This window comes from Siniperca chuatsi, linkage group LG23, assembly GCF_020085105.1.
Source record: "Siniperca chuatsi isolate FFG_IHB_CAS linkage group LG23, ASM2008510v1, whole genome shotgun sequence".
Taxonomy (NCBI): domain Eukaryota; kingdom Metazoa; phylum Chordata; class Actinopteri; order Centrarchiformes; family Sinipercidae; genus Siniperca; species Siniperca chuatsi.
In genome coordinates this window covers 10078621-10093901 of record NC_058064.1, presented here as the reverse complement: position 1 = coordinate 10093901, position 15281 = coordinate 10078621, and the positions used below count along the sequence as shown (strand labels likewise).

The 15281-nt window shown below is 40.0% G+C and overlaps 1 protein-coding gene across 6 annotated transcripts in view; it reads right to left on the bottom strand.

Moving 5' to 3' along the window:
• Positions 1-15281, bottom strand: part of plxna4 (plexin A4) — a 240005-nt gene that overhangs the window by 201754 nt on the left and 22970 nt on the right. For all 6 annotated transcript variants that reach the window (XM_044185778.1, XM_044185782.1, XM_044185781.1 and 3 more), the window contains exon 2: positions 8723-10071. In XM_044185778.1, the coding sequence (XP_044041713.1) occupies positions 8723-9967 (1245 nt within the window). In that variant the 5' untranslated portion in view covers positions 9968-10071. The remainder of the gene's footprint in view (positions 1-8722; positions 10072-15281) is intronic.

Genomic DNA, 15281 nt, shown 5'->3' with positions numbered 1-15281 from the left:
TACGCTACCTGCTAACCTGTCTCCCCCTTTCTGAGACTTTCTGAACTCATGAGTGACACAATTCCTCTTCCAATACTGATCTCCACTAGTGTCCAATTACCATATGTTTTCACCAGTAAAGCCGTTTTTCTATGCATTTGTTAATATTCCTTGTTTTTGTGACATAAAGAAACACCATCTCGTGTTGCCATCAGTTATAAAGAAGCCTCATCATCCCATGGTTCAAAGGTTAACAGGGTCTATCAAGAGCAAAATAGAGTACTTTGTAGTTTTTGGCGCCTCGATGATTGAATGCTGCCTCAAAAGATAATAAAGGGGCAGCCATTTCTCCCAAGATTGATAACTTTTCCAAAAAAGTAAAAGTGGTTTTCATCATTAAAAATCACTTCACATTACATCACTGCCTGTTTCTAACACATTTGTGTGTGTGTGTGTGTCTGCGTAAGTGAGGGGCAATGCATGTGGAAAAGGATGTTTTTATATGCGTGAAAATGTGTGTTTTCATCATTTCTCACTGACACATGCTGTATTCTTTCTACTGGTTGCCAATCACAGCCGCCATCTCCGTCCCGCATTCGGCAATCTAATGAAATATACTTTCTGTCTGTCAGCCCTTTCAGGAAGCAGACACATTTTCATTACGCCACCACCAAAACATGACATTTGTAGTTGTGATGCCAAAGACGTCTCTAAGTCAGAATACCAAATAATATCAATGTAGCCCTTGACAATGTCTGAGGCACTGCTGTCACTGCTTCACATCACATTTTATGCCCCTTTTCTTTCTCTCAACCCATCTCATTAATGCATTTTTCAAACTTAGAGGGTTTTACACTGCTTTTTTCTCTCAACCATTTCTGTCTTAACTTCTGATGGCCAGTGCTTTACAAGTTATCCAAGGATTGGCAAACACTGACTACATGTAGACCTTGAGGATGATTTTTCATCTTCTTTTTCTCTGTCTTTTACTTTCCAAGGATCTCACTCATGAGAAGCTTGAATGCACAGATTTGATTAGATTAACTTTTACATAGATACAAAGTATGAATTGTTGTAGGACTCAACAAAATGTTCCAAGATATTCACAAATAAAAACAAAAGTTACAAGTGGTGCCGACCACTCACACAGATAGATTAATTGCACACACCACAAAGGATTACTGTCTCTAAATAAGATTATTAAGGTGTTTACTTGTGCTTTCAATGCATCCAATTTAAGCTCAATTCTGACTCTTTATTTTCTCTCTCTTATTTTTCTCTTATTCAGTTTCTATGAACAAATAAATGTGAAAAAGTAATGAAAACACTGAATGAGGCTCACTGTCTTCAAACTCCTCCATCCCTGGGTACTGCAGAAATATGATTTAAAGAAATTATTATTGGTACAGATATGGTAAGTTGTACACTTCTGAATATGTATGCAAAATCAGAAGAACTGCTAGATAAATAACAGCAACTAACAACTCAAGTGACTTAAAACTACAAACTCAATTCTTGCTCAGGTCTGGTAGGTATTTCAGCCAGTGTCTCGCAGAGCAGCAACAGAGGTGAAAGACAGGGGGTTCCTCCCTAAAGACAGAGGGACAGGAGAGCAGAGTCTCTGTATTTGGACAGAGGCCAGGCACTGAAGCAGAATCAGGTCACTCTCAGCCATATCCATCTCTCTGCCTCTGTTTGCCTGCCAGCACCAGCACAAAGAGAGCTCTCTTCTGGACTGTGCAGAGGGATCAGCAGATACAGAGTGGAGAAAAAGAGAGGGGGCAGTGGGCGCACGCAAAAGAGAAAGAGAGTTGCTCAATGCGATTAGTGGAGACTGAAAAAGATCCGCTCTCCAACGCTCTCTGATGTATGGCCTAATCTGGGCTTGCACTGTTGTGAGGGCCCGTTCCATTGGCTGCAAGTTCACAAAGTTAATGACACACATTAAACCACGGAGACATTTCGCTTCATGTCGCTGCTCAGCCGTTGGAGCCTCCAAAGAGTCCATTTTCTTGCACTTCTAGCTATTCCTTTTTAAAGCAGTTATTATACTCCACGTGACAGTTTCAATGACTTTCTTCCCCAATCCATTTTAGTATGCTGATTCTGCACTTTGATTTTATTGTAAAAAGTCTTCATGCTTTGTTGTCCATGATTAGCTTGTTTTACTATAAAGTTATTGGTGATTACATGGGAAAACTTCCCTTACAAAGAAAGACTGGGGGAGTAAAATGAAAAAAATGTATCCCAGTGGTTGCTCTTTGTATAATTATCCACTTAGAAATCCAATATTTCCTCTAGCCCTACTGTGCTAAATGACTGACCTGCCAGGATGATTGGCGGCACTAGAGAATTATGTCATGACTAAGTGGGTTTGCAGCGTTCATTGTAAGATATAATGTCAACATTCAATTTAACTATACTAAAACATTGGCTATGGTATGACTCCTGCAGCAACAGTGAGTCACTTTGAAGTAAAGCATCTGCAAAAATGGTATTCATTACTTTAGCTATATATCAAGATATGCAGGAGAATGTTTAGCTAACAATGATTGGAAGGCATCTAAAGTATGCCAGCTCTAATCCGTTAAAGGAATAATTTGCTGTATACTGAATTTTTATTTCCTATGTATAAATAATTTAACTCAATATATCATTCTTATTTTACTAGTATATAGCAGTAGACAAATTAGAATGGAAACAGTTTTATTTTGTGCTTTATGCAGTATGTGTTTATGTCTCCCCAGTTAAAATTTGCAACAAAATGTTTAGCAAAGACTACATGAAGGGAGGATTTATTACAGGACTGTTGTATTAGACTGCATTAGTTTTAGCCAGGTGTACCAAATAAACTGGAACCTGACTGTGCTATTTGAGATTATTTGAGATTGGCTGCAAATTTGATTGTTGGAAATGACTGACAGACTAACTTTAATTTGGCTCATAAATACTCAAAGTCTAAATTCTACTGGTAGCTAGTAGCTTTTGGAAAAACAGTGGAAAATAAATGTTGTTGTTATGATCTTCTCAATAGCTACTTCCTACTGTGGTGAGTTACATGACTTCTCCATGTCTGTGACATTCTCTGTGATATGCTTACACTGGTGGAAAGCTGAAGAATCACATCTGGTACCATTTTATTTAGCTAAAACCTTTGAGTCCACAAGTTTAAATGAAGCTCTACCCTTCATATGTTTGTGTACCTGTGAGTAAGAGAGTGTGTCTGTGCGATGTGTATCAGATGGACCACTGACTATTGTGCCAAGACGTAGTCCATCTGACTACTGATCCATGGTGCCCTCCATCACACTAGCAATGCGTGACAGAACACACCATCACACACATCATGAAGTAAACACACACTCATACACAGTGAGCTGTGTAATGCACAATTCACTCTCCCACTTGTGTCCTGTCTCCATAAATCATTTTCCCTCTTCACAAAAACTGTCTGTTTTGGAAACAGTCCAACCTTATACCCAATTGAGCCATCTGAGGGCTCTTCTGCTTTTAGATGCCTGTTTCAGGCAGAAACAGAATGAGCAAGATGCAGAATGCCAAAGGAAGTGAGGAGCCACAGCATCAAAGCCCTGCTGGTCAAATGTTCTTACAAACACACTTCTGATTACACTTGTACATATATATATTGCCAGGAGCGCAAGAAGCAGTAAAACACGCAAGATTAGTTCAAGGGCAGATCCTGTTGGGCAGGTGGCGTTAAGATGAATGGCTGACAAGAGAACCCAATATGTGGTTGTAAAATGTAGGATCTAATAATCACACATAAAAAGAATAGCATGTTTAATGACAGACAGAAACATGGATACACAACACATTCCATGATAAACAGAGATTATTCCAGTGAAAAATGGCTGAATTGAAAAATGTAATTCTTCTTAAAATGTGCAGTTTATGTCAAAGGCAAGATGGGAGTTCAAGAGATTCAGAGATAGGGAAAAAAGAAGAATTCACAAATCAAACTGGGAGCTAAAAATAGCATGATTACCACTTCACTGCGTACCAGAAGTAAATCTTTCATTATTTCTTTTGGGATGATTACTAGGCATTACCATCTTATTTTTCACCCAAAACTGTATTTATTTGTGATAAAAAATGAAACATTATTGAGAGAAACAAGTCTGCCTGTATTACCGACTACACAGAGTTGAAAGTTTATTAGGTATACTTAGTTACACCCATCACCCATAGTTACATCCAATACAACAACTTTTATATTTTCTTTTTTGTTGATGCTGTGTCAGAGAGACGTTGATTCAACTTGGTGGTCATTTGTTAGGACGTAGTTAGTGCAGGAATTGTATTGAACTGCATCACATTTAAAGGTGTTACATGAATGTTAAAATGTTAATGAAAAAATATCAGAGACATCTTAGTATAATGTTATGCAGTTCAACAATACAGCAATTCAAGACCTTTTCAACCAAATGTATGACTATGATAAACTCTAAAGATGTGAGTTCTTGTATTGGCTGTTGTATTGGATTGCATTTGATATAGCTTGGTAAATTTAACTGGTAATTCAATGTATTTTCCAAAATTACATTTTAAATATTGTACAGTCCTGCTCACTTGGGAGTAAGAGAATTAGATGGTGGGAAAAGAGAGAGAGAGCACACAAAAGACAAAAACAACGAAATTAAGGCACCCATACAGTCAGTGTTTTCTGGAGGAGGCCAGCCAGCAGAGTATAGTGAAGGAAGTGGGAGACATTTGTTTAATCACAGAATAATGATATTGTGATGGATTCTGACCTTTAGCAAGTGGTATCATGTATGGAGATTTAATTAGCGAGTCAGCCAGCAAGCACGATAGCGGATATGTGGATGGAGTGGGGCGATTGGGGGTGGGGGGGTTAGTCTGGATGTTCTTAATGAATCCACTAGCCTTTCCCTTCCTGAGGATGTGGCTTAGACTGACTCATCAGCAGCAGCAGCCAGCCACTGATTAAGCTCCGCAATCAAGAGGAGGAGGGATGGAGATGGTCAGCACAGGAGACAACACCATTCAAAGGTTGGTCAAACACAGAACAAAACAGAAGAACGAATCAATAACATGAAAAATGAGCATGGGGAGAAGACAGAGAATGTCATATTGGAAGAGTTCCTTTCAAGTGAAGGATGAAATGGGGGAGGGATGAGCACGTGTGTTGGGAGGACTGTGAGAGAGATCAAGAAAAAGACTCAAAGAAACAGCAACGGCTGAGTAAAATAATCTAATTAATTGGAGTGAATTCAGAATGTGAAGTCGATAGCACATGACAAATGTGGAAGAATAGCCCGTGGCATGTTGGTTAATGACATGTAATTAATGATCATTAGCAGAAGGGATGAGGGGATGGCCGTGGCCTGTCAGGGACTTACAGGCGACCTTGTAATTTTCTCATCCATGTTTAGAGGAGAGATGAGAGTCAGTACTTTACTGTGTGTTTATGGAAAGCATTGTATGAGGAAATAAAGGGGAGAGAAAGACAGACTCAAGGAGGGGGAGAATAACAGAATGAGAAGATAGGATGGTGGCAACTATTTTTATAAGAACATGATGAGAAGGACAGGCAAAAGGAGAAAAGAGCAGCACAGGCAGTGAGCAATGAATCAAGGATGAGAGCAGAGAGTGAATTTATTGCGATCCCGCTGTTTTGTTGTTCTGTTTTATTTCTGCTGACACAGTGAACATGGAGGGAGCAGGCAGCGTTTTTTTTTTTATAGGTCACATGCCACTTCACAATGATCTATGGATGTGGGCCCTTTGCAGACTTATACTGTTGAGCACGCATTATGTGGCTCAGCCTAGCATGGCCATTTGGGGGAGAGAGGAAGCATCCCCCCCTCACTCCTTCTCTTACCATCTATCCTCTCTACTGCTCTCTCGCCCATAATGCCAGTCTTTGTACATACTTTTTATTCTCAATTTCTCCCTCTTTCCATCTCTCCCATTCCGACTGAAAGCCTCTTAACGATGGTATAAAGCAACAAAGGTCTGACGGTAGTGAGTATTTATCCTGTCCTACTCAGGCCTGTGTCCTGTAAATGTACCTGTATCCTTGAACATATTGAACAAATACTTTGATGACTTGATCATTTCTCATTCCAAAACATTGGTAACTCAAAATGTAAATGTTTCAGTCTCTGATACACTCCCAAATCACTAGAAAATGAAGCACCACAGAGACGAGTGAGTGATGAGTGATTTCATTGTTGATCTAATAGAGGATTTCTTCTTATAAAACATTATACAATCATTCAAAAAAAAGATTGGATAGTAAAATATATTAATATATTAAGTAAGTTAAAAAATCTGTTAAACTACACCTTGCACTGGACATAGTATTTTAATAATTAACTTTTGAACTTCATCTGTATCTGAAATACACCTGCATACATTCTCCACATACAGTATACATACATAAATTAGACCTTAGTTTTACACAACAACTTTTCAATACAATGTTCAGTCTAAATTCCTTGATCTTTGATCCAAAAACAACCAATTTTTTTGAGTCTTTAACATTTCTTGCAGGGAAAAATGAGAATAGAGCTAGATTGTGTAAGAGAAGTTGAGAGTTGTAAGAGATTAAGACCCTTATTTGATATTCATGTGGTTGTATGATTCCTCAATCAACCTTGGGATATTAGAAAGACCATCCATCACAGACAGACAGAGTTTGCTCACAACTCTATATCTTAACATGTAATATGTTCTCATTGTGAAAACACTCATAGGAAATATATATGGCCTATATTTACATCTATTAAATTGCTAATGCTCAAGCAATAGGCCTCTGATTTATGTGTGTGTTTGTGTCCATGTATTTAAATATGACTCCTTATTTATGGCTGCAGCATCAACTCCACTCTAAAGCAGCCTAGAATTATCTGATCTACATTTTAATAAATCACTTAGTAAGTCTTTCATATAACAATTTATTTATTGCTATTCTACTTTGTAAAAAGCCTCCCTCTGCCTTTAAAAGCCACCATCTCCATCTCTGCAGTAGCCATACTTAGAAGAGTGGTGGCACGTGTGTGTATGTGTGTCAGAACTCATGTATCTCCTGCAGAGTCCACCGTCACTTGTTCAGTAGGGTCTAATTTATGCGGTGGCGGTTGCGATACTGTGGCGCATGCTGAAATGGCATCATTCCTCAGCGCTAACCCGTGTGCTCCCTCACACTTCCTATCCCTGCTGACAGCTCCACCCCAGGCATGATTTATCAGGCCCTCAAGCAGCAGACAAATGCGCCCCGGAACGTGTGCCGTGCCACAGTCGGATTAATAGATAAACACTGTGATTCCAGAACCAAACACAAGAGAGGGTCAACTCCATAATGTCTGGAGATAGTTCATCGCTAAGGTCAGAACAATATGGACTGAGCAGCTGTGAGAGGATCAAATTTATGTTTCTGAAATATAACCATGACCAAGTGATCAAATTCTTGTTACAAGTATTTGAGGCTGTATAACTGTTCATTTGTAGCTCTTGTAGATAATAAGGATGACTGGCCTGAGTGAGGAAAATTATTAATACAACGAATGAAACTATTCGTTGTTCCAATGATGATATTTCTTGGTAAAATATTTGTATTTTTGCTCAGCAGTGCAGTCTTCTTCTTCAATGATACAAAGCTTATGGAGTTTCAATACACTAAGTTTTATATTTATTATTTGTAGTAGACATACTGTACTTACATGGTTGTCATAATAGAAAATATATCAAAGATTCCAATGCAAAAATGTTCAATCACCCATTGCAATGATATACCTTTAACTGATCTATACACTGAAAACAGACCTCTTTACACCTCTCTGAACTCAAATTTGACAATTGAGCACATGGTTCATCTAGCCATGCTTGCTATGTAGAGGAACATAATAGCGTACAAATGCACCCTGATCAAGGTAATTTTGTATTTCTTGAGGTTGGTAGCTTTTATTAATGACGTAATATGAGATCAAGAAAAAAAGGCATGAAACAGCTTCAGCTGCTTGTGAAGGTGGTCTAAACATGTAACACCCAATTTAACCTTGTTTTTATGTGCACAAAGTGAGAAATCAAATGAACTGAATCACTGAATTTGTAATGCTGTTATGGAGAATGGAATTATGGTAATTTGACTGAACATTCAGCTTCATTGTTTAAAGGGTGAGCAGATTAAAAGAGGCAGTGGATGGTTAATATCTCATCGTAATGGAATGGAGCATGAACCCACCCAAGAACATAGTGTTCATAAAGGCCTCCCGCAGTTCAACCAAGCTCATTATGGTAACATGTGGGAGAGCCTTCACAACTGATTTTCCTTCAGAGATACTCACCTGTACTGTCAATTATTAAAACTATAAGAAATCATCAGTGATTAGTTTTTCTTAATATAGTCTTATGAAATACCCTTTTGCTAAATCAGTGGTTGTGATACATTCTACCTTAAACAGAACTGCTCAAGGCCTGCTGTTCTGGTATATTAGGAGCACATTACTACATGTTACAGTAGAGAATGTGTGTACTTGTGTGTAAAACTAGAACTACCAACATAGTATACATTTCCTCAGTACAGTCACTAAACTTCTGGGTCATTAAAGTCTGTATAAATGTGACTGATAGTCAGATAATGTTTGTGTGTGTGTGTGTGTGTGTGTGTGTGTGTGTGTGTGTGTGTGTGTGTGTGTGAGTGAGTGAGTGAGTGAGTGAGTGAGTGAGGGGTGTGAGAGTGCATTCTAGTAGTACTCACCGCACTGCTGCAGGGAATATCTTTGACTTTGAGCCAAGCCAGGTCCAGTGTGCCCTCACCCTTGTAGCATGACTGCAGCCTCTCTTTGATTTTCTCGTTGATTTTCCGCAGAGAAAAGACACACAGCGCAGAGTCCTGCGAGGTCTGGCGTGGACGCCTCTTTTGGCCTTTTGAGAAAACAGCGAACAGAACATCGTCATCTGGTGCCACATCTAGTGAGCGTGCCAGGATAGCACCAGCTTTGGACAGGTATGCTGCCTCGAGTAATCGGTACTCCACGTTGCCACTAATGCATCCAATAGGCACCTCCACATAGGAGTTGAAAGCGGTGTCTGCCTTGCAAAGGCGGACTATCTTGGAGGTGTAGACCTGTTCCCGACCAGCAGAGGACGATCCAGTTGTTGGCCCACCCCCCATTTCAGGCTGCAAAGTCAGGAAGTAGACAAAGTTCCCACTGGCAAAGCCATAAATGTAGTATATGTCAAAGTCTGGGATGACAGTGAAGGTGTCTGAAGGGATCTTAATCATAGAGGCCACAAACTCATCATGGAAGACATAGGCAAACATGCCATCCTCCTCCGAGTTTCTGGCCAACTTGCGGCTAGAAATAGTAGGGAAGTACTCTGGCTTGCCATCCACTGCGGTGGCTACAAACAGCATGTCCGGAGAGGCATTGCTATAAGACACAATGACACCAAACACAGAGCCACTCTCATTGACACCAGAGAGGTAGTGCTCCTTTTTGTGGAAGGGCTCTCCTAGTTTGAAGAGGTCATCTAGGCGAAGGAGTTTGCAGATGCCCTGGTAGAGGCTGCCACATGCCAGCAGCCTGTTCTCCCGATAGTCCATTAGAAGCATCTTGTTGACATTATTGGTGAGTGTCAGTGGCTCACTGCAGGGCTGAACGATACGTGGTGGGTAGCACTTGCGGTTGTCTTCATCCGGGCCAGTCTCATGGGACACCTGGACCTCTAAGCCCGGGGACAGTTTGTATATGCGATTGACAGCTCCCAAATAAACATTGCCATTGCGGTAGTCCACCGCCAGATGGTTGAATGTCCACTCAGGATTCTCAGCACGAAATGATGCATACTCCTCCTCCTGAAGGGACGCCGTGATCACCTGGGAGCCGGCACTGTGGGCCTGTGGGGCTTGCACCACTGTTTGTGACGTCACAGGAAGCACCAGACTAGACAGGAAGCAGCATACAAAAAAGCAGGTCCATGTCCTGGTAAGGGGCGTCATGGCTGTGCAGAGGCTGGGAGTGGTGAGGAGAGGGAAGGAGGCACAGTCCAGTACTGTCGGCCAATTAGGATCAAGCTTCTCTTGAAATGGAGGACATTATGTACCTAAAGAGGGAAGAGACAAAACCCAGTGAAAACCAGCAATATGAATACAAACATTACCAACAAATTACTAAACAATGAAGGCAACTGTCACATGGTATTGATAGCTATACTTTACTCATATGAAGACTCTATTATGTGATCAATGGTCTAATTTTATCTGGCACAGATTAGAGCAGAGCATCTTCAGAAAGAATAATGAGGAAAACAGGTGAAGAGGCCACACACTTTAGACTCAAGCACAATCTATACTTAGAAAAGAAATGGGCTAGACAAAAAAAGGAATGAGGCTGAGGCACAGTAGAGGTTTAAAAAGCAGTGTGCAGAGAGAGCTTTAGCCAATAGGATCAGTCTATGGATTGAGGAAGGCGACAGAAGAGGAGGAGTAATGCATTGTCTCAAAGGAGGAGATCAGCATGGCTCTGCACCATCTCTCTGCATGGACCCCTGCCCCTCTCCACCCCTCCTTGCCTTTCTGCTCCAGCCGCTATGCACCTAATTGATTCTCCCCTTGGAGTAGCAATTTGCATGCTTTGGCGATTTCTCTCTTTTCTCCCAATAGGGCAGCTCACCTGCTGACACTGCTAGCAGAGAGAAAAAGACCTTCTTTCTCTTTTTAACATACCTACACACACACACACACACACACACACACACACACACACACAAAGCAGGAGGTTTATGGGCAGAAGAGGAACAATTAGGGAGGAAATGCAAGTGGTTGCAGAAATAAGCTTCCCTATAGTCCTTAGGTCATTTGCAAAGTCTCAGCATTACACATAAAGCCATAGCAGACAGGCACACACATACACAACATTTTGCATGTGGTGGGTACAACTGTTATATCTATACGGCCAGCACACAGTATAAAAGACACACACCAGCACAGATTATCAAGGGGAAGTGACAGAATTTCCTGTAAACATGGTAGTCCCCTGTGTATGTCGCCTGCTCATTAGGCCGCTCCAGTGGCAAGCTGGGTATTAGGAGAAGGGGTGTTCACCTGTGTAGTATCCAGGTATTTGTTTTAGACATACACACACAAGAATAAAAGTCCTCCAACACTAATCCAAAGCACATCTTACACTGGGACTCCAGGGTATTATTCTGGTCTGGTCAACCTACATCATACTGAAGCCAAAATGCTGTCATTGTCATGTGAAAATAAAATAATCTTACATACACAACTTTGTCCTTTACGAAAAAAAACTTAAAATAACATCAACTTTAAAATCAACAGAATAACAGTAAAGAGTCTTTGCAGATGTGACCAAGGTATTAACTTAATCCAAAACAAGTATATTCTGCATAGTGCTTACAGTATGATCTAGAAATATGTAGAAATAGTACAATACCAACATATTTTCTTTTCAAATTCAGTTTATAACAATCTGCATGCTGTTGTGAGAGGAGCAAGGTGAAAAACTTTTAAGTGTCACTCAAAGCTATGAGAGAGCTTTTCTGTCACACTTAATGCAAATCTCCATCAACAAAATAGACAGTTTTTGTGAACAATACCATGGCTGTGTTTTACCTCCCAGCAAAAAAACAAAACAATGTAAAATAAAAAAGATAAGAAAATTTCCTTTTTCATGGTGTAGCAAAATAGATTTTTTTGCTGAAAAATGACAACAATTACTTTTTCATTGTTGTCAGTCATTTTCACTTCATTAATTTTGGCATAACATTCCAATTAGGATTTTAATACTTAATAATAATAAACTTAATAATTTTGACTCTAAAAATAAGTATATATTTTTCGAAGCTTTTTACCATGATCACTATGAACACTTGCACCCATAAATGGTGGTGCTACCTGACATTATCCAACCACAGATCTCATCTCAGGTTCATATCCAAGCAATTGCAAGTTGTGGTAGTGTCAAACGCAACCTCACTGCAATCTCACCAATCTCCCCTCCATCTCCTGGCAGGTAGAGAGAGAGAGAGAAAGAACAGAGCAGACAGCCTCTCAACACATGATAAGAGAACCAGAGAGGATGATGAGAGGGATAAAACTGATACAGAGATAGAAAAGGTGACGTGTGTTCAGAAGTATGTGTTTGTGCACAGATGAGTGTGAGTCAAAGAGCGATCATTACCACTGGGTGAAGCTGAAGGAAGAGAAAGGGATAATACAGGAAATATGGGCTGTGGACAAAATAATAGAAACACTTGCAATATCATAAAAAAATCTGCAGTAAATACAAATTCAGTGACATATAAAGAAGATGTTATAGTGAGTAACCAAATCCCCCAAAACACAGTCAAAAAAGTCAAGTGTTAACATAAACACATTTGGGAGTCTGAAGAAATGAACATTACCAGATTCACCAAATTGGTATTTCCTGCAGGGCACGGTTTCCTGCAGGGCACACAATTGCACTGAAAGGTGTTTCTGTTATTGTGTCCACCCACTAAAGAGAAAGCGAGTGTAAGAGAGAGACAGCAGAGAGAGAGGTAGGAGAAAGGAGCTAGTGGAAGCTGCTGCTGCTGCTGCTGCTGCTGCTGCTGCTGCTGCTGCTACTTAAGGAGTAATGACAGGGCAGTGAGCCCATAACGTTCCTCTAAAAATAAAAGGGGAGCTGCATATTAATCTCACACAGGGAACAGCACTGAAGCTCCCACCTGTCATTTACCTAGCGGGATGTACGGCCATAACAAAGTGTTCCTCTGAAATTCCCAGACAACTTTATCCAGTTATTATTAATAGAAAAAGGGACAGAGAGGAAAGAGGGAAGACAAAAGGAGACTAAGAGAGACAAGAAGGGTGTGAGACATAGTGAGAGACAGGGGGAGAAGCTGTTATACCACCTTCACATCCCACCTATCCTTATGACTATGAACACTACGGCACTCAAACAGAGCAAATATATCCAAAACAAAACAAAAAAGTAGAAATAAAAGGCTCCTGGTAGTCTCCCTTGAGAAATAAATGGGAGTTTTGCAAGCATAAAAACACTAAAAACTCAAAGAAAAAAAATACACCCTCAGCAGTGGTACACTGCAATGGCAGTGTGTCTGCCACATGAATATGTTGGTGAAATGCAATTATCCTCCCTGACGGGGGGGCAAGTTCGTTTAGTTGCTGTTTGCCTTTGCCTGCTGATCATCAAGCGCCGTTAATTAAAGCTTGCTTTGGTTCTGAGGATTTATACATCAGACACACACACGCGCGCACACACACACACAGATTATTCTAACACATAGTTTATCTTTATCAGGCTGCATGCCATTAGTACATGCCTTTTCTGACGCCAGCTCTTATATATGCATAATAAAATAAGGTGTGATACTGGTGGTAAACAGAATAGAAAGTGATGATGTTTAAAAACAAGTGCAAATTACAGTATGACAGTAAAATAACTTCTAATTACATTGACAAAATAGTTTATAAGCTAGTTGTGAAAATGTGTTACATCCACAGACTAGCCAGCCAATGTTTCAGATCAGAAGCAAAAGGTGGAGGGGGCTTTAAGTTCTGTGACCTGAGTGTGTAACTGGCTGCTCTGGGCTAGCTGCCAGATTTACTCAAATATCAAAACACATACACAAAATCACACACAATCCCACATTTACAGCCCTATAGTCATCAAAGAGTGCTAATGAATTCGCATGATGAGCACCGCACTCTTTCCTCGACATACACTTCCGGTATCGCTGGAACTGTGGGCAAAAACAACAGTGTGTGTGTGCATTATCTCCATCTGTCAGACTTAAAACTGCGAATGAATGCAGTCTAAATAATGGAGATGTTTCTGTTTTCTGTTTCGTTTTCTGTGTTCTTTAACGCTGTCAGCAGCCAGTGACAAGGAATCACACGATAACTGTAAAACTATAGCCTAAAAAACTGCATTTTACATTTTAAAATGTTTGACTTTACCAATTATCCTGTTTTCAGGGGAGACAGTCAAATGTGATTTCCACACAGCCAGAAGAAGAGAAGAGAGTTATTAGTTTCTCTGGATGTGTCTGAGATCCATCAGGTGAAGTGGCATCATCATGGCTACACACCAGAAATGTGTTAGCAGATGGATAAAATTTGTTCCCCCAGCCTAAACCAGATGACAGGTTTTTTATTCTGTCTCTCACACATATATTTAGACTGGCTGTCAGAAAAATTGCTTAAAACTTCAGACAAGACACAAACACCCAGTTAGGTTCAAATATGAACTGGTACAAATTGCCCTGTTTCAGACAAAGTATTTTGATGCTGGAAAGCTAATTTCAGAGACAACAGTATTAGGCAAAGCTATTACGGATATGTCAGGAGCCATTTTGCTTTGGCAATGATTGTGTAATGGAGAACCAAGGCCAGACATGACAATTGGAGGAGACACAACAAAAAGCAAGCCTCGACAAAATAATCTCCTGCTATTTACAGTCTGACAGAGGGTAGGCATTTATATTGAAGAAATGACTTGGATATTAAGAAACCGTTAAAGTATTTGGTAAACAGCTTAACTTCTCACAGTGTAAAAAACGTGTAAAAATAACTATCACATTCATAAAAACACTATGAGTCAAATGGGATTAGGAGATTATGAGTGAGTAAGAAGTAGGGTAATTACACATAATCTTTTATATTCATAATGAAAAATAAACAGATTTTTGCACACTTATCTAAGGTAATCTGTCACGGGGTGAAAGGAGGTGAATGAATGACTAGCTAGCACACACAGACAACAATTAAGACAACTGCATAACAAGTTAACATACTTGAATGCAGCACAGATGCACAATGATGACAAAGATTTAAGAGAGACAGAACAACAGAATGTGGAGAAAAGTAAAGTTTAATAGACCCCAGCCATGCAAGGTGAAAAGACAGAAAGGTCAGTGAGGTTTCAGGGAAGTAATGGAGATGTTAAGAGCATGTCTTGCTCCAGCTACAAAAAAGGTCACTCAGTGCTGGGACCATTTCCTTAGAATGGGGAGATGGATGGAAGGATGGCTGGATGCATAGATGGATGCAAGATAGTCGTAGTCAGAAAAAAATCTCCTCTCATACTTATACAGAATGTTGTAGCTGGCACTTTCACTGGAAGAGATCACACCTCTCCCATCCTAAAGTCTCACTTGCATCCAGTCACATTTATTTTTTATAAATATAAATGTGACTATAAATAATACATTTATTTCAAGATTTTGTTGATTGAAATAACTCCATTGCCAGGCCCGTACAGTACCTAAATAGTAGGTAGGTTATAGTA